This window comes from Lacerta agilis, chromosome 17 (genome assembly GCF_009819535.1).
Source record: "Lacerta agilis isolate rLacAgi1 chromosome 17, rLacAgi1.pri, whole genome shotgun sequence".
NCBI classification, from domain to species: domain Eukaryota; kingdom Metazoa; phylum Chordata; class Lepidosauria; order Squamata; family Lacertidae; genus Lacerta; species Lacerta agilis.
Window position 1 is genome coordinate 30,446,753 of NC_046328.1, and position 18,019 is coordinate 30,464,771.

The window sequence follows — 18,019 nt, forward strand, 5'->3', positions numbered from 1 at the left end:
GAGTTTGAGAGTGGCACAAGAGCTCTTTTATTTTCATCTCAAATGAAAACAATTAATAGATCCCATTTACAATGTCAGGCGTATCCATGCCTATGTTTAACTTCAAACACTAATGTTCCCTGAACAGAGGTCAAATAAAAACTGAGTCACCAGAAAGCATTGTTGAGGATTAATTGTTCATTTTGAAGATTAGATACAATATCAGAAAAGCCACTGGCCTCAGTTGAATTAATTGTTACCCAGCAAAGTCTATCCACAGCAAAGAATTCAGAAGAGATCCAAGGCAAATGAGACACAAAACAATAGGATGAAAATAGGATTCAAGGGATATAAAAAAATAGTAACAATAGCTTCTAAAGTCACATAAACACAGAATTTTGACAACAGTTGTATGTATATTTAATGGTATATTTATTGCTGGATCAGGGGTTGATAACCTGCATTACACTCACTTTTAGTTACCACTAGAGTAAGATCTTAATTCACAAATCTTGTGAACTCTGAAGGGCCCAACTCAAAACAATTAATATTCATATATTTCCATTTACCTCAGAGGGACCACGCCAATGTAAATTGCCAGTCATTACCCTAAGCCTGAAGGCCTACATAATAAGATTAACTGAACCCAATAGGCCTTATTTTTATTTTTTAAATAATTTTTATTTATGTGCATTGTCTCTTTTTTCAACTTGTTTTTTCTACAGATCTGTTTCATTTTTGGGGAGACATTAGTGTTTAGGCTTGCCATACATCAGGAAAATTCCTGACATGTTCTGGCTTTGGGGTATAAAAATGGGGGGGGGGTTGCACGAGGAGGAAACTTGGATGTATGCCAATGCGAAGGAAACAGCAGCAGAAAAATTCCAAAAGCTGAAAATTACTGTTTTAAGGGGAGGTTTCCCCCCCAAAAAATGCTCAACAATTTTGGTGGGTTTCTTTGAAATATGGCAACCCTATTAGTGTTCATGCAATATAAGGTTGGGAAGGAAAGCGGGGAGAAGAGGAGAAGGGTGGAGATGGTGCATGGGGTGGGGTGGGTGGCAATGCTTCAATTCTTTTACTTAGTGTATGTGCGGGGTTTCGTGTCAGGATCACTTGTGTGGGTTCTCTTTTTATTTGCTTGCTATATTTCTTTGGTGGCAATAGGCCTTAATCTGAGTAAACATATGCAGGATTGAGGTGCCAAGAATAGGCCTTGTTTTTCCTTGATTCAAAACACTTCCAGAACAGATTAATTGGCTCAACAATAAAGTTCCTATCACTAAGCTAACAACAGACAAGGTCATTCAGGAGAGCAATAAGTTACTACAATAATATTGAAACACACTGTAGAAAAGAGTTACTGTTAGGAACTGAACATGTGAGAAAATTAAACTAATGGAACCAAACTTCTAAGCCAATTTGCTTATTTCTTAATGCAGCTTTGAACTTTCACAACTCCTGCCAGAAAACACTTATGAAATAGGACTGCAAGCTTTAAAAATCAGCAGATCTTATACTTTAACTGATAATCAACAGGGTTAATTTTAATCAGAAAAAGAACAATTTAATTTTATTAATAAAAGTAATTGATGAAACCAAAATATAAGGGCAATTTTGTTTATTTTTTGAAGCTATTTTAAGCCTTGTGTGTTTTTGTTAGGGGAATCAAAATATTCAACGGAGTAGCTTCCATTTACTAAATTCTCATGTACTTAACTATCAAAGAAAAAAAGTAAAGTTTCTCTTAAATTTAAAATTGGTCAAAATGTAGGTGATTAATCAACTAAAAATTAACTAGGCACCCATCTTACTATAAAATATTTCTAATAATCACAAAATCAGCAACTGAAATATCACCTGGCAAAAGATCTGACCTGCCATATTTCTTATCCAACCCACTGATAACTTACAACTTATAGATGAAGTGTGCATGCACACAAAAGCTCATACCAAGAACAAACTTAGTTGGTCTCTAAGGTGCTACTGGAATGAATTTTTTATTTTATTTTGTTTTAACTCATAGATGATTGGTTAGATCATAGACAGCTAACATATGCTCCTCCAGGTGTTATTGGACTCCAGCTCCCATTAGCTCCATCCAGCATGGCCAAAGGTCAGGAATGCTGAGAATTGGAGTCCAACAACATCTAGAGGGCCATAGCTTCCTCATCCTGGGGTAAATGGCCATACGTTATATGGCAAATACATGTAATGCTTAACATGCCATGAAGTGCACTGGCCTTACTAAGAGTTTTCTTCATTCAGTGTGACAAAAATCAAACCAACAAAATGTGTCACCTTCTTAACAAGAAAAATTGTTATGGAAGTAAAGTATTATAGCAATACCTTTGGGGTGTTAGGAAAACCTCACTCTGGTGGAAGTAAAAGCAACATTTAGTATCAGTATTAAATGCTATTTGTTCCACAAAGCACACTAAGGTTCTGAGGGAACAACCCTAAATTCATCTATTACAAAATGTGCCTTTTATATATGCCAAAAGGTCTTGAAGAAAAATAATTAAATTCCAGGTGGTCCCAAGTCATGCCTCACTTTCCACCCCAACAGTAAAGTTGGTTAAGTAATTACAAATCATGATCACTGAGGGAAGCCACCCAGCCACATACATAATGGACCAAATAACCATCAATACTGCACATCATATCTGACATCCATTGTAGACAACATTTAATTAGCACAATGAGAAAACAGTGATTCCCACAGAATGGTGGTCTGCCACATTTTGCTACCATAATTGCAACATGTCAAGAAGGAGAGAAGCTCCCCATATTATATGCAACAAACCAGGCATTTTTTCCAGGGAGAAAAACCAAATTGCAACCTGAAATGTCCTGATGTTAAATCAGTATCAAGCATAACTAAAGACTGCAATGATGTTTGGTTAAAGCAACTAAGCTAAGTATCTACTAAGTATCTAAATTAAAAGGGCCTGATCAAATCTATATTCCTTGCTTTAGAAACCATCAAGCACTTTGTTACAACTTTCTGGAGTAGTGGGGAAAAATGGATTGCTAGGATGTTGTTTGTCAAAGACTTCATAATAATGTAGACTATACTAATACTAGACAGTGAAACCTTTCAAGAATCATAAAAGGTTTCAAATTTTAAAAGGAGATTTAGATAATAGTGTGCTTCAAATGCATGCACACTCTGAAGAAATGTTATCTCCACAGGTGGTTTCTAATATTACTCTAATGCTCTCTCATGTAAAAGAAGAGTCACAAAAACATGTAACTTGGATACATTTATAGACTCTGAGTTGCATTATCTACAGTACTATAAAAAGATGTTGAAGTTCTATTTACAAGTTAGTAAACTCAATGGAAACATTTAAGAAGTTACTTTTTGCTGAAAGGGAGAAATGTAGCAGTGGCAGAACTTGCCTTTCCACCTGCCACAGTTACTTTTCCACTAAGGAAATCAATGGAGCCCTTCAGCTGGGAGGAAAACATGAGCACAGCAAATACGTATTTTATACCAAACAGTGTAATATGGAGAAGAAACAAAAACAAAAAAGGAAGTGTTGTCAAATTCTATTATCCTGGAACTACACAGAGAAGGGATTGATATATTGAGCTCATGTTCCAAATGACTTACACTGCAATTATCTACCCTTACCTGGGTGTACATCTAATGTAACTCAATGAGAGTTATTTCTGAGTAGGCATGCACAAGATTTTACTAGGCCTATTATGCTCAGTAAGACTTACTCCCAGGTGAGCATACAGTATAATAATGACATGAGGTGTCAGACAAGTGGTTGGATTAATAACAACACAAATATATGTATTTGCCCTAGGCAAAGGATTTATTTCAGGCCATCTCAATGGTGTCAGATACTGCATGTCCAAATTCTTTTAACATGATGTTAAAATATCCCTATAAAAATGGCAAAGTGTAAGAGTCAATCACTACTGACACCTCTGGAATGGGAAAGACAGTAACTTCCTCTGTGGCAGGAACTAAATTCCTGTATTAGTAAAGCATGCAACATGCTTTCCGGTGTCATGTAATAGACCTCAAGAGCCATGTGAAATAGGTGGAGCTTATCAACTACTTTTGGCTGTTGTACATCAACCAGAAGCAATACAGAACACAGGAGGACCAATTTCTAGTACAACTGAGACATGGACAGTGATCACCCAAGAAAAAGAAAACAGCTCACACCTCTCCAGTATCCCTCAGTCTCAGAGCTACTGCTTTAAGACAGAGAATTGTGTTTTATTCAAAAAATAAACATGGCAAAATATTGCACTGGAATGACTGTTATGACCCCTTGTGGCTTTAAACCAATTACTTATTCAGAGCAGAAGCCTTTTTTTTTTTTTTTTACAAGAATACCATCTTACAGTAAGTGTACTTTTGATTACTGTAATCACAGGCAGATTCTTGATTCATAACAAACACAGCTTTCTCAGAAACAGGGTGAGGGAACTAAGCTGCATATGCAAAATAAGCCCAAATCATTAGTTAGTCCACCCCTTCATTATAAACAGACACTAGACATGGATCACAAAGCCCATCTGGGGTACATTCAGTACTCTGGACACTAATCAATCATTTTGAATACAACATTATAAATCAGGGTACTGGAAGGTTTAAAATAACCCAAATTTCAGCAAAACAAATGATTCAGTTATATGACTACAACTGGTATGGTTTGTTGTTGTTTTTTAATATGGAGAGAAATAATTGTTAAAATATTGGACCTTTTCTTTTTGCATGCTGGATGAAAGGGGTTTGCTCTTTGCTGTATTTCAGTTCAAGTCCGGCTAGGAGTCTAGGACTATTCCTTTCAGCTTTCAAAAAGCTATTTGAACTGTGTACTGTATTTAAAAGGCCCTCCCCCAAATGGTGGCTGAGCAGAGAAACAAAACCATGAATTCAAACCAAGGGGATTTAAAAAAACAACAACAACAACAACTATAGCAAATGAACATTCAGCTTTTGAAGCAAATTATGCATCTATTGAGACAAATCCTTCAATTAAGCTTTGTCTAAAGATTAGCAATAGACCCATTATTGTTTGATTCTTGTTTAAGAGGTGGGTAGGAAAAATACTGCCCTTGAGACAAATCTCAGCTGTCACAAAATGCCACAACACAGCATCATAGATGTTAGAAACATGCTGATATTATGCTTGTTAGCAGAAAAAATATTGGCCAAGTCTCATGTAGGTTCTGAACAAGGGATTAGCATAATAATTCCTGTAACAAGCATGATGTCTGTTTGAGAGAAGAATAATCAGCCACCTGGGTTCTTCAAGATCAAACAGGTATAGGCAGACTAAAAATAAACAGTAATCAATCAGTTTGAGATAGTGGCTCATCTCCCAGTAGACAAAAACTGCTGTTTCCCACTTATGCCAATTTTTTTGCCACCCAGACAGAACAGAGTGGCCAGCCTGCCTATCTTGGCTTTCCTCAGAACAGCAGCAGCTCAACACAAATAATAAAGATCATTTAATGAAGTGAGAAAGGAGCGGAGTATGTCTTTGCTTTAAGCACAAGGAGGAAAGTTGATCTTATAGCTTAGCCAGTTTCACTTCATGCAACTAAAAGGGGACTTATAGACAAAGTCATTACAAGGACATTAAACTACAGTGCTACCTCGGGTTAAGAACTTAATTCGTTCTGGAGGTCCGTTCTTAACCTGAAACTGTTCTTAACCTGAGATACCACTGTTTAGGGAAATTTTTAATCTGTGATATTTTAATGTATTTTAATATTTGTTGGAAGCCGCCCAGAGTGGCTGGGGAGACCCAGCCAGATGGGCAGGGTACAAATTATTACTATTATTATTATTATTATAATTATAGCTAATGGGGGCCTCCCACCGCCACAGCGCGATTTCTGTTCTCATCCTGAAGCAAAGTTCTTAACCCAAGGTACTATTTCTGGGTTAGCAGAGTCTGTGACCTGAAGCGTCTGTAACCTGAAGCATCTGTAGCCCGAGGTACCACTGTATACAGGTCACTTCGGATAGAAGAAACTCATTTAGTGGAACAATTGCTCATCAACACAGGTGAGGGAGACTTTCAGTAAGAACTTAAAATTTGTAATTCCAGAAGGCATTTCATAGTTTTTTAGTTCATCAGGTTTTATCTTTTAAATTCTGCGCACTACCCATAGTATAACCAGGTGAAGAAAATCGAGCTACAAATGCTTTAATAAAAGGCAGCCATACTCATGCAAAATGTTCCATTTGGGGTTATGTTGAACCTGTAACCTGCAGACAGCAAGCTCTCACTCACGGTATAGCAAGGTCCATAACCAACCTAAGTAAACAATTCACTGCTGAAGTGCTGTGTACAAGGGTTGATAGATACAAATGACAAGAATAAGGGAATGTCCATAATGACAGCTATGTTGGACAGCAAAGTTCTTAAGGTTCCCTTATATTATGGAACTTTATAAAATAATTATAAGGAGTATAAGACAACTCCACATATGGTAAGCTCTTACACAGTTGCACATTAAAAGATCTGTTGTAGGACAGTAGCATTTTTTGGCTATTGAAAGTGGTTTGATTTCTGGATGAAAATACAAGACTGCACAAAGATGTGCCTTGGGGAGGGGGACTGAAAGGTCTTAACACAAAGACAGCATTGGGTCATTTCACCTCTTCTACACTCCATAAATGGAAAGATCCAGGAAAGCCACTTTTACTAATCCGCCTGTCAATGAGGCAGTAAAGTGGCATGTGGAATGGTTTCTAGAGGAGCTACTGTTACATATATATTTCAGTCGAGAGAAGCTCAATGGAGTCAGAAAGGCTTGTTTTAATGTCTTAGATGGTTCTTTTCATATTCACCCAAGAAGCATTTATCAAGCAAAGAGTATATGGAGAGCTACCACTGTATCAATAAAGCATCTTTATCAGTGGTTGTTTTAGGAAACTCACTGGAAAGTAGCTGCCTTTATAAAATTTGACAGATTTCATCTGAGGGTTTCTAAAAGAACAATCATCATAGGGAAAGGGCAAGAGAAGTCCCAATCTTCCCTAAGGGAAAGTTTAAGTGGTAAGCATTCTTACTAACACCTAATGGAAAACCCTCACAGGAAGAACAGAGCTCTGTTTCACTTCAAAAGGCCAAGGTCACTTATTTCGAATAAATGATGGCAAAGATGGGGTGGTGCAGCTTGCTTTCATAATAAGGAAATGATTTTGCTCATGCCTTGAAGCAGGATGTGCATATGCAAATCAGAATATAATATCTACATGAGTGAAGACCTTACTTTCACCTGGGAAATCACGTCAACTTTACCAAGTGAGTGGGCTGTGGATAATTTCCTTTTACAGTATTAGGCAGAACATCTTCCTACTGAGTCAAATTATGTTCTGGAAAAGGGAGAGGTCCCCTTCTTTCCTAACAAAGAGGGGTGGGGTTTTAATTCTCCTTTTGATGGGGGAAAATCTAAACCTTGAAAAGTAAAAGGCAAGTTCTCCATTATGTGAGGAAGGTTGACTTGTCCTCTATTATATGTTGTCAGGGGCACATATGTTTAAAAATGAGCTACTTCTTATGTGTATGGATGACTGTTGAAGGAGAAACAACTCCTCAATCTTGAAATTCCAACACCCACCCTCATAATATATATTTCTCTTAAATATCATTTAAATAACCGCTCCACTTTGAAAAACCTACATCCCCAGCACACAGAGGGGCAAGCCCCTCCCACATAAGCATATTGACTTATAAAGGAGAACATCCCTCATCCTTTACATTTGCTGGGGGAGGGTTCTGGTTAACAGAACCTCGTTCACCTTTACATGGGTGGGGACAGATGTAGGTGTTTCAAGATGAAGGGGCTGGTTCTGTTTTATGTCTACACATGGGGGTTAATTTATTCTGTTTTAGCCTTTTCCAGCTTTTCTACCTAAATATGCACTCAAACCAGGATACAAATGTTAAAAGTAATATCTACAGCCACACACAGGATGACACCCCCTTCTTTATGCACGAGGAATATGGTAGCTAAAATATAACTCATTCTCTTTAAAGGCATGCAGGCATAGATGGAAGGGGGTATTAGTTCTCCGTAAAGGTAGAGGACCCCAACACACATGTAAGAAAACTTTTAGATGCAACTGCCCCCCATTGAGAGGAACAAGTGTCCTCTATGTATAGCCCCCCTCAATTTCCCACTCCTGCTTAAACATCAACCCACAGCCCCACATAAAGGAAAACCACTCTTTAACATTCAAGTGTGTATGATTAAAAGACAATTTGCTATCATCCCCCCCACACAAACCTACACACTTTGTAAATATGGGGAACAGATAAATGATGGCTAAGGGTTAGGTTTCATCCTTTATTCCCCAAGGAGGAGGGATGTAAATACTTAAAATAGGGAGGCGCCTTTTCTCTATGTGTGTTTTTTCCCTTTTCCCTTTTTGGCAGGCGATAGAGCAAGGAGGTCTTGGAGTGGGTGGGGTCGGGCTTGACTTCCACACCTGCGAAGGTAAATGGAGGGAGATAACGGGGTGAGACACGGTGGGGGGGGGACATGGATGAGAAGATACTAGGTCGGAAGGAAAGAAACCCTGCAACCCAACAAAAGCAGATAAACGTGCTAAGTCTCCAGCTTGCCCACAAAGACGAATCCTCTTCCTCCTCTTTTTTTTTTTGTGTGTGTATGTGTGTGTTGCTGCTGCGACACGGCTACTACTTACCCCTCAGGGAATCGGTTTATTAAATGCACGTTTCTATGCCACTGAATACATAATATCTATACGGTGACGGTACCAAAGAATGTTAAAGGAAGGAAAGAGTCTCTCTCTCTCTCCTCCCCCCCCCACCCCCACCCCCACTTCCTCACCTGGGCACGCAGCTGGGCGAGCTCCGGTCCACCTCCCAGGTGGCGTAAAGGTTCATCTGGACCGGGCGCCCCCCTGCCGTCGCCGCCGCCGCCGTGCCTGACCCGGGAGCCCCCGAGCCGCCTCCCCCCGGGGCCAGAGAGCCTCCTCCGGGGCCGAGAGCGGCCGGCTGAGACAACGAAGGCGCCGCCGCCGCCGGAGGAGCAGGAGGAGGCGCCAGCTGCTGCTGCTGTAGCACCGCCGTCGGCGGCGGAGGCTGCCCCGAAACGCTCTGTGCAGCCGGGGACGCCGAAGAGGCTGAGGCGCTGGATGCCGGCTGGTGCAGCGAAGGAGTGAGCGAGCCCCGCTGGCCGCCGAGCGCCCCTCTCTCCGCCATGGCTGAGCAGGACGACGACGACGAGAGTCTCCCTCAATCCCCGCTAGCGCCGCCGCCGCGCCTCAGCCGCCGCCTTCTTTCCCCTTCAGCCGCGCGGCTGGGTTTGACTCCTGTTGCCCCTGCAGGCGCGCTCCCGAATAGGAGGAGGAGCGAGCGCGAAGCCGCTGGCGGAGGAGGAGCGCGTGCGCGAGAGGCAGCGAATTTGAGGAACGGTTGCTTGGGAAAAGGGCGGGGAGATTGGGGGGAGGGCGGCGGCGGCGGCAGTTGCGGGCTCAAACCCAAATTAAAGGGGGCGCTCGCGCGCGCGGGAGGACGACGATTGGGCGCCTTGACGGCTCTGCGCGCGCTGATTGGGTGGAGCGATCTATCGCTCGCGCTCGCGCTTTTACAGTGTGTATTTCTCTCGCGCGCACGCCTTCCCCCCGCCCTCTTCTCTCTTTCTCTCGCTTAAATTCTTTTCTCCTCCAATCGACCCTCACTTCCTTCCCTTCACTCTTAACAAGGCGAGCTCGACGCTCTCCTTAGGGAAAGCTCACGCAACACGTCCCCGTATACACGTTAAATTAGAAACGGGTGGGGGTGGAGGGAATCCGTATTGTGAAGGGAGATAGGGTATATACTGTACTGTATTTTTTTTTAAATGTATTTATTTACAATGCATTTATATACCGCTTAGCAGTACAAAAAATACCTTAAAGCAGCGTACAGTATAACAACAACCCTGAACCAAAACACAGCCCAAAACCAGTAAAATAGTACAATAACAAAATAATAAAACAAATTCAGAAGATTCAAGGAGGTAAAACAGGGTCCAGCCTAGCAGGTCAGGGAAAGCGGGGCAGAGAGAGAGAGAAGTCTTCACAATATATCTGAAGCAACGATCATTGCTGCTTCACCCATGGCAGAGAGGGAATTATTACTGTATTATTAATGTATTTATATGCTGCCCATCTGACTGGGTCCCCCAGCCACTCTGGGGGGCTCCCAACAAAAAACAGGGAACAGCTGTATATTTCCCATTTTTTGGCCTTCAAAGCCAAATTATGACATTTATAAAGTACATAGACTGTGGCCGCACAAGAAGAAAATGGGACACAGAAGAGCCAAGTATATTTCTAGGTGGACAAGTTGTGTCCCACGTGTTAAGATCTCTGAGAGAAAAATAACAGTCTCTGTTGAGGTAGGAGCACCAAGCCCACCACTTCCTAGTTGGGAAGATTGCTTGCCCTCTCTCCTCTCCTATGCTACCACAAGGAAAAGGGGCAACTTAAATGTAAATGCATCATTAGACATAAACACAGCATATATTTGACACAGGAAGGGGGACCAATATTGTACTATTTTCCCCCCTCAGTCCAGTTAGTACTGTACCTGTCCTCAAGAGCGGGAAACAGTTAAAAACATAAACACACATTGCTATTATGCAGTGCCTATAGGACCAAGGAGGTTTCCAGCATCTTAAAGCCTCACATATTTCTTATGGTATAAGCCAGGGGTGGCGGACCTCAATGCCAAATGTGGCCCTCTGAGCTTCTCTGCTTGGCCCTCTATACTCTCCCAAGGTAACTCTGCCACAGCCCTGCTCTACACACATTTGCATCACTGGGTGCAGGAGGAGAGATAAATATGTGTGGCGAGTGTAGAAATTTATGGCTTTTGTGTGTCTGGGAGTATACCATACTGTAAAAAGGGCAAAAGTCACACATGTTGCTGCATCTACTTTTGCCACTTGCCCCAACCCACCCTTGGCATATGGTCCCCAAAAGGGCCATATGTGTCAAGAGCCTGTCCACCGAGGATTCTGATTGGCCCAGGATCCCTCTTGCATGGTAGAACTATATATGCATGATGTATTGCACAGCTGGCACCAATGTGGCTGCCAGGTGTCACCTCACCCCAACCTAGTTATCTACATGCTGCCAAGTATAGTCATAAGGAGTTTTGCAGTGTATTGTCATCAGTCTACCACTGGTACACATAACACTATTTTTCAATTTCCTCCCCTGCAGGTGAGGTGATAGATGTATTCATTGATCATGTGCCTAGTCACAGTGATGGACTAAACAAGGACCAGTCAATTGAGGCCCAATCCAAACAAGATGCTGTTAATAGGTGGTTCCTCTGGTCAGATGAGTGGTGTACAGCCCTACCAGGTTCAACTGGTGGTCCAATTGCTCCTCTATCTGGACAGTAATCTGTGCTCTAGTAACCTCCAGATTAGATTACCGAGATGCATTATACATAGGGCTGCCTTTGTTGAAGAATGCAGCAGCAAGATTGCTGACAAAAATGAGGCTGTATTGAGCACATAATGCTTGTTCTGGCACAGCTGCAATGGCTGCCTATACATTCCCAAACCCAATTGAAAGTGTTGGTTTTAACCTACGCAGTCCTGGAACGCTCAGGAAATCAGTCTAAATTCAAAGCACCAGTGATTTACCTTTGAAGTCCTATATATGGTTTGTGGCCAAGATCTGTAAAGAACCACATGATCTTGCCTACCCAATTAGGCCACCAACAGAAGCCTCACAGCTGAAAAAAGTGTGGTTATTTGGAACACAAGCATTTTTTTTTTGCCTCCTTACTTGGAAAGACCCATAGGGCCCCCTCCTTTCATCAGCGTTCAGTGCAGAACATTCCAGCTTTGATACCTTTTCAGTTTGTTATTAAGTTGTATTCAGGGCAGAAAGGAGGGAGATAAATATGCACCCATGAATAAAATAATAAAAATTGCCCTTTTTAGACTTCATTTACCAAAAGCAGAACAGAGATGAGGAATCTATAGCCCAGGGGCAAGGAGCCTTTTTCAGCCTACATATTCCATTATGGGAGTCAGATACCAGTGGCAGGAGGGGCCGGACATAAAAATGGGTGGAGCAACTGATTTGATTTGATATATTTCTATTCCGCTTTTCCAACAACAAAGCTCAAAGCTTCAAACATGGATTTACCTTGGCACATTAGGTTAGATTCTACACACATTTAGCAGTATACACCCTCCTCTATACTCCATCCAGGCATGCATTCCAGCAAGGTAAAAATACCCAAGGAGGGTGCCTAGTGAGTTACAGGACCTGGGAAGTGGGTGTGGCCTGGGGACCAAGGACCAGCTGGAATTGCCTAGAGGGCCACATTTGGCCTCCAGGGCTGAGGTTCCTCATCCCTGCTGTAGCCCTCCAGATGGTGCAGGACTGTAATTTCCATCAGCCCTGACCACTGGCCATGCTGGCTGGGGCTGATGGGAGGTAGAATACAACATCTGGAAAGCTCCACATGTCCTCCATCCCTGAAACAGCTGAATACTAGACAGTAGCAAAAACAGCCCCATGCCTTCATATTCAGCTTTTGGTAAAGCTTAAAGAATCACACTCACAAGCAGAACAGGAAGAGAGGTTTATTGAACCAGTGTTATTTTAAATATTTGCATATTCATGTCAACAAGCTGAGGCCAAGAATAAATGCTGGCAACTGTTTTCTTTGTTATCTGTCAGATTATTCATCATTCTCATAGTCAGCTGGGTTCTTCCTTTTAAGACGTTCAAATTCTTCGGTTCCCCAGGAATAGATGACATAGGCCACAACAAAGGCTTAGGAGGTTAAAAAAGAAACACAGTTAGCTTTACAACTACAATAACCCTCATAACCCTTATCAAAACCACTTATTTATCACCCTATTGGCACAGCCCTTAAGTTCCCATACTCTACTGTAACAAAGGCTAAATACATGTTACTAAAATAACATTCTTCTGGTATGAAGTATCATTCCAGCAAATAATCGGGAATGCAGTACCATCTTTTATAAAAGGGATGGAGAACCCGTGGCTCTCCAGATGTTGGACACCAACTCCCATATACCCTGGACAGCATGGCCAGCGGTCAGGAATTATGGAAACTGTAGTCCAGCAAGATCTGGAGCGCAAGAGACTCCCCTACTCCTGCTTAATAACATGTACAAGTAGGAGTTTTATAATCATGACAGCCCAGGATATGGCAAGTGCTCTGACATTCCTCATTTCCTTAAAGATGCACTGCTAGTTCTACATATATTTGTGTGGCCTAACCCCATCTGTCTTTTTATTTCTATCCCCCTCTTTGACTAAAGAAAAAGCCATTTCCAAACATTTTTTTAAAAGAAAGAATACTGTTTTTTAAGATTCCAGTTTGTTGCCATTTTCTTCTACATTGATGAGTTTTTTCCAAGAAAAGTATTGCAATGGAAGCAAATAAATTTATGCATTAACCCACGATTAGCCAATGTGGTGCCCCCCAAATGTAGTTGGATTACAGCTCTTCACCCCTTACACTAAACCCTAAAAAGTTACTAACCTGCAATATATATCTATATCTATATCTATGTGTGTGTGTGTGTGTGTGTGTGTGTGTGTGTGCTGGGGGTTGGCAGAGAGTTTTTTCACTCTGCAAGAGCATGGTACATTTCTTTTTTTAAAGTGTTTTATTGATTTTCAGTTACAAATGAGTTAGATATAAAAAACGAGAAAAGAAAAAAGAGAAACAACAACAAGTTGGAGGAGCCTAGTAAATTTTTATGCTACAAAGAGGAGGTTTCTCTTTTATGGCAGCCCACTTGGTTTCAATTCTGGGCACAGAGAAGGAATAGAATCTGTCCCCACTCTGCAAGCCCACTCACTCGCCTGTACAGAATTACTTGTTGCCTATGGCTACCAGGCTAATACATAAACACAGGGGTGTGGAATCTTTTTCAACTGAATTCCCTTCTGGGGGGCCACACACCAGTGGTGGGTGGAATCAGAGGCAAAAGTGGATGGAGCAATGAATGTAAACGTTTGCATCTGTATACTAGTTTCTAAACATGCACACACAAACACCCTCTCTGTCCTCCATCCTGAATGCAAGAACTGTTGTCAGAATTCAAGGACACAATCCAAGCCAAGGAGAACCAGTCAAGGAGGGTACAAAGCAGAGCCAGGAGGAGAGCCGTCTGGAGAGTCCCAAAGGCCAGAGAGCGCCAGAAAGGCTGCATTTGGCTCTCAGCTCCAAGCTTTCCCACCCCTGCATAAACTACCAAGGCTGGATCCATCTTTTCACTGAATTGTTTGCTATAACCTGTAATCCAAAATACTGTACTTTTAATACAAGTCCACCATCATCGCCTCCTTCCATTGGTCCCTGTCAAACTGGCCTTCCCATAAAAGTAACTGCTGACAAGTGATATTTTGGTATCAATATTTTTTAGGGGAACGTTGAAGACTTTATTATTTTTTCTTTGTAGGTTTCAGTGGCCTGTGTAAATTGGGCTGAAGTGATGATGTTCTAAGCTGCCAACAGAATGCTGAGCTTGTGCCGTACTAGTTCATTTTTTGTGTGCTGATTATTTAAGATCACCACAAAATGTGGTTTTATCCAACTCACTTATAGTAGCCAAGTTCATTGATTTGTGTGGGCCTACTACTCCAAGTATGTGTTAGTTGGATGCAACCCAGTGTTTTAAAAATATTATGGAGTGTGGTTGTATCATATTTAATTCTTTTAAATGGTATTCAGACTGGTTGTCTCTGCTGTTGCATTCCACTTTGTGAATATATATATATATATATATATATAGAGAGAGAGAGAGAGAGAGAGAGAGTAGTTTTTCTCTCTGTAGCATTTTTAGTGGTTGGTCATCATGCTGCGATGACAGTCCGAGCCACTAGAAGATTTAAAAGATACACAGGTGGAGCAGGGGCTTGGAAGCTGGCCCTTACAGGGACCCACCTCAGAGCCTGAATAGGTCATCTCAGGGTTGAGGAGAGTACAGCAGGAGAAGGAAGGAAACACTATGCAAGAGGCTGCTAGCACTAATATAAAACCTGAAGACCTCAGGACTTCACAAACTGCTGTCAATTGCTGCAACAGCATATGAATTCGTTGAACTATTGAAATGCACTATTTAAATGCTAACTATCCTCGTCATTGATGCTAAAGATGACTAATTGCTAACGAGATTTTGTAATTACAGTAAGGAGATTATAATTCCGGAACACGTGGGAGAGTAGACTGTTATTGCCACTGTGTACTGACTAAAGGAGATTGTCACCTTGCTCTGCTCTCTTGCTCCATCTAGTGCTTCCAATGTAGAGCAAAGAGAACTGTCTTTTATAAATTGGCACAGGCTGCCCACTAGCTACCAGGCTAAGTTCAAGGTGTTGGCACAAAACCCTGTATGGCTCGGAACCAGGATACATAAAAGGAGTGGTTCATCCCCTATATACCCAGCCAGTCACTATGTTCTACAGGAGAGGGCCTTCTGAAGATAACCATCTCATCAGCAGGTCTGTCCTGCGCAATGCCAGAACTGGGAACTCCCCCCACCTACATGTAAGACAAGCATCATCTCTATTGTTTTTTCAGTGCCTGCTGAAAGCTTCTCTATTTCAAGAAGCCTTATAAGTGGAATTTTTTACCCCAGTTGTTATCTGCATTGGATCTGAAATTCTGGGTTTTTTAAAAAAATAAATAAATCTGGGTTTTTAATTTTATTAATTACCTGCTCTTCAACCCAAGATCCCAGGATGTGTTACAACAATTAAAACAATTTATAATCCGGCTGGATACTATGCTGGATTGAACAACTGACTATTTTGAAGAACTCTAATATATATAACCGACAGATGGATAGTTGGAAGTCCTTTTAACCTATTTCTTTACTTCCTTTATTAGTATCTTATTCCTTTAATATTCTTATCTCTTTGTTATCCTTTCTTTTTCTTTTCTACTTTCTTTTTGTTTCTACTTTGCTCTGTTCTTTTGTGGTCCTCTACTCAGGGTTAAGAAGGGGTTAGCATGCAGATAAAAGTGATGGATGGTGGATGAAAAACCCTGTTTGGGAGGCAGGGAAGGGAAGATCTCTCATGGCAGGAGGCTGGGGAGAAGAAAATACCACTGCTTTGAAACGGGGCTATGTGAGATCTAAACAGTACTCCATCTGATAATCTGGCTGCTGCATTCTGGACCAACTTAAGTTTCCAAAGTAACTTCAAGTTAATTCATAGGAAGCTATTCATAAATGAAATAAATAATAACAATAATGAAGTTCATCTAATCTGCTCCATGCCGTCTTTGCACTATGATGGCAATGAAGAAACTGCTTCCACCCCCCTCCCCCAATGCCATATGTTGCTCCAGAGATTGCCTTCTTCTGAAACCAACATCCTGAGTACTTCCTTTGATCTTCACTTTGAACATTAATGCACTAATCCTGGAGAAAGAACCAGCCCTCAAGGGTAACACTGAGCACACAAGCAAGAAGCAGAAGGAGCAGCCTAAATAATTTTTAACTTACGAGGCACCACCCGCAAGACCTGTGAACTGAACCGCCTCCAGACATTAAGAATTCCTTTGGAGAAGTAGTTTGGGAAAGCTCTTTGTTCAAATGGAGACAAGCTGTAGGTGATCACATGCTTTACTCTCTCCAAGTTTCCAAAGTGAATACCCATTTTGGTAGGCTGTTCTGCAAAAGGAAACAGGAATGACAGAAAAGTACAGGATTAGCAAAGCATTGCTGAAGTGGTGTGCATTCTCCGAACATTTTAACTTTGCATAGGGGGTTGTTTAAGGAAGTTTTCCAGTAACTCACTTACGATATAGGGTGAAGCAAGACCAAGTATCAACCTCTGACTATATCTGCATGACAAAAAGAGGTTAGCATGTCTCAGAACCACATGGACCAGGAGTGGGGAATCTCTTGCCCTCCAAATGTGGTTGTGCTACAACTCCCACCAGTGCCACCCAGCAAGGCTAAGGGTCAAGGACAATAGGAGTTGCAGTTTTTATTATTATTCCTGCAATTTATTACCCATTCTTCACCCTAAGGTCCCAGGGCAGGTTACAACACTTAAAACACATTAGTAACATTAAAAACACAACATTACATAACATTAAAAACAACTTTAAAATTCCAGAAATATACACATCAAGTGTCAAAAGCCAGGGTAAAGAGGTGCATTTTTACCAGCATTCACCAGAAGCTATATAATGAAGGTGTAGGATGCACGTTGGTGAGGGAAGTTGCCTTGCATGTAGTCCAGTAACATCTGTGTAGAACAGCCTTTCCCAATCTTGGGCCCCAAGGTGATGTTGGACTACAACTCCCAGTAGCCCCAATGGTCAGGGATAATGGGAATTGTAGTCTAACAACGTGCGGGGACCAAAAATTGGGGAAGGTTGGGGAAACAAGACTGAGCTAGACGGACTCATGGTTCCAGGGAGCTTCTAGTGCAGGCATAGGCAAACTCCGGCCTTCCAGATGTTTGGGACTACAGTTCCCACCATCCCTAGCTAACAGGACCAGTGGTCAGGGATGATGGGAATTGTAGTCCCAAACATCTTGAGGGCCGGAGTTTGCCTATGCCTGTTCTAGTGGGTGCTGTTTACACCGGAGTAAAGAGAGACCGAGGACCCTTAGGGGACTCCTGAATCCTGAGAGTATAAAGGCCGGCGTGACAGAACCCTTTCCAACCACATTCTCCCTTCTACGCACCCGCTCAGCTCCTTGCAGGAAAGGTCACCGCTTCTCACTCCAGCATCAGCAATGGCAACAGGTCCTCCTTTCCCTTTTCCGGTCCCAGCAAGGTCACTTCCGGTTTAAACGACTCTATAGAATCGCTATCAGGCCAGCCTGCCCGCGACGTACTGCTGAGCATGCTCACTGGCAACCGCTGAAGTCGACTCCCGGCCCTCACATGGCTGACGCGCAGAACGTCGGTTTACGGGAGCTTCCTAGTGCGCTTTCTACGCACGCGCAGCTCGCTCCGCGGCCGCTGTGAAGTCGGCTGCCCTTCTCTCTCCTTGGGAGGAGAGGG

General features: G+C 42.1%; 2 protein-coding genes across 2 annotated transcripts in view; both read right to left on the minus strand.

The window, feature by feature from the left end:
• The window catches only part of PACS1 (phosphofurin acidic cluster sorting protein 1), a 71,211-nt gene extending 61,944 nt beyond the window's left edge, over positions 1–9,267 (minus strand). The window contains exon 1 of the mRNA XM_033174140.1: positions 8,824–9,267. Within this exon, the coding sequence (XP_033030031.1) occupies positions 8,824–9,197 (374 nt within the window). The 5' untranslated portion in view covers positions 9,198–9,267. The remainder of the gene's footprint in view (positions 1–8,823) is intronic.
• Positions 9,268–12,574: 3,307 nt separating this feature from the next.
• LOC117061555 (cytochrome b-c1 complex subunit 8-like) lies at positions 12,575–17,854 on the minus strand. Its single transcript, XM_033174429.1, has 3 exons — positions 17,698–17,854; positions 16,501–16,668; positions 12,575–12,784 (listed from the first exon to the last, which is right to left on the minus strand). Exons 2-3 carry the CDS (start codon positions 16,652–16,654, stop codon positions 12,690–12,692), a joined length of 249 nt encoding a protein of 82 aa, XP_033030320.1. The 5' UTR covers positions 16,655–16,668; positions 17,698–17,854; the 3' UTR covers positions 12,575–12,689.
• Positions 17,855–18,019: the final 165 nt, after the last annotated feature.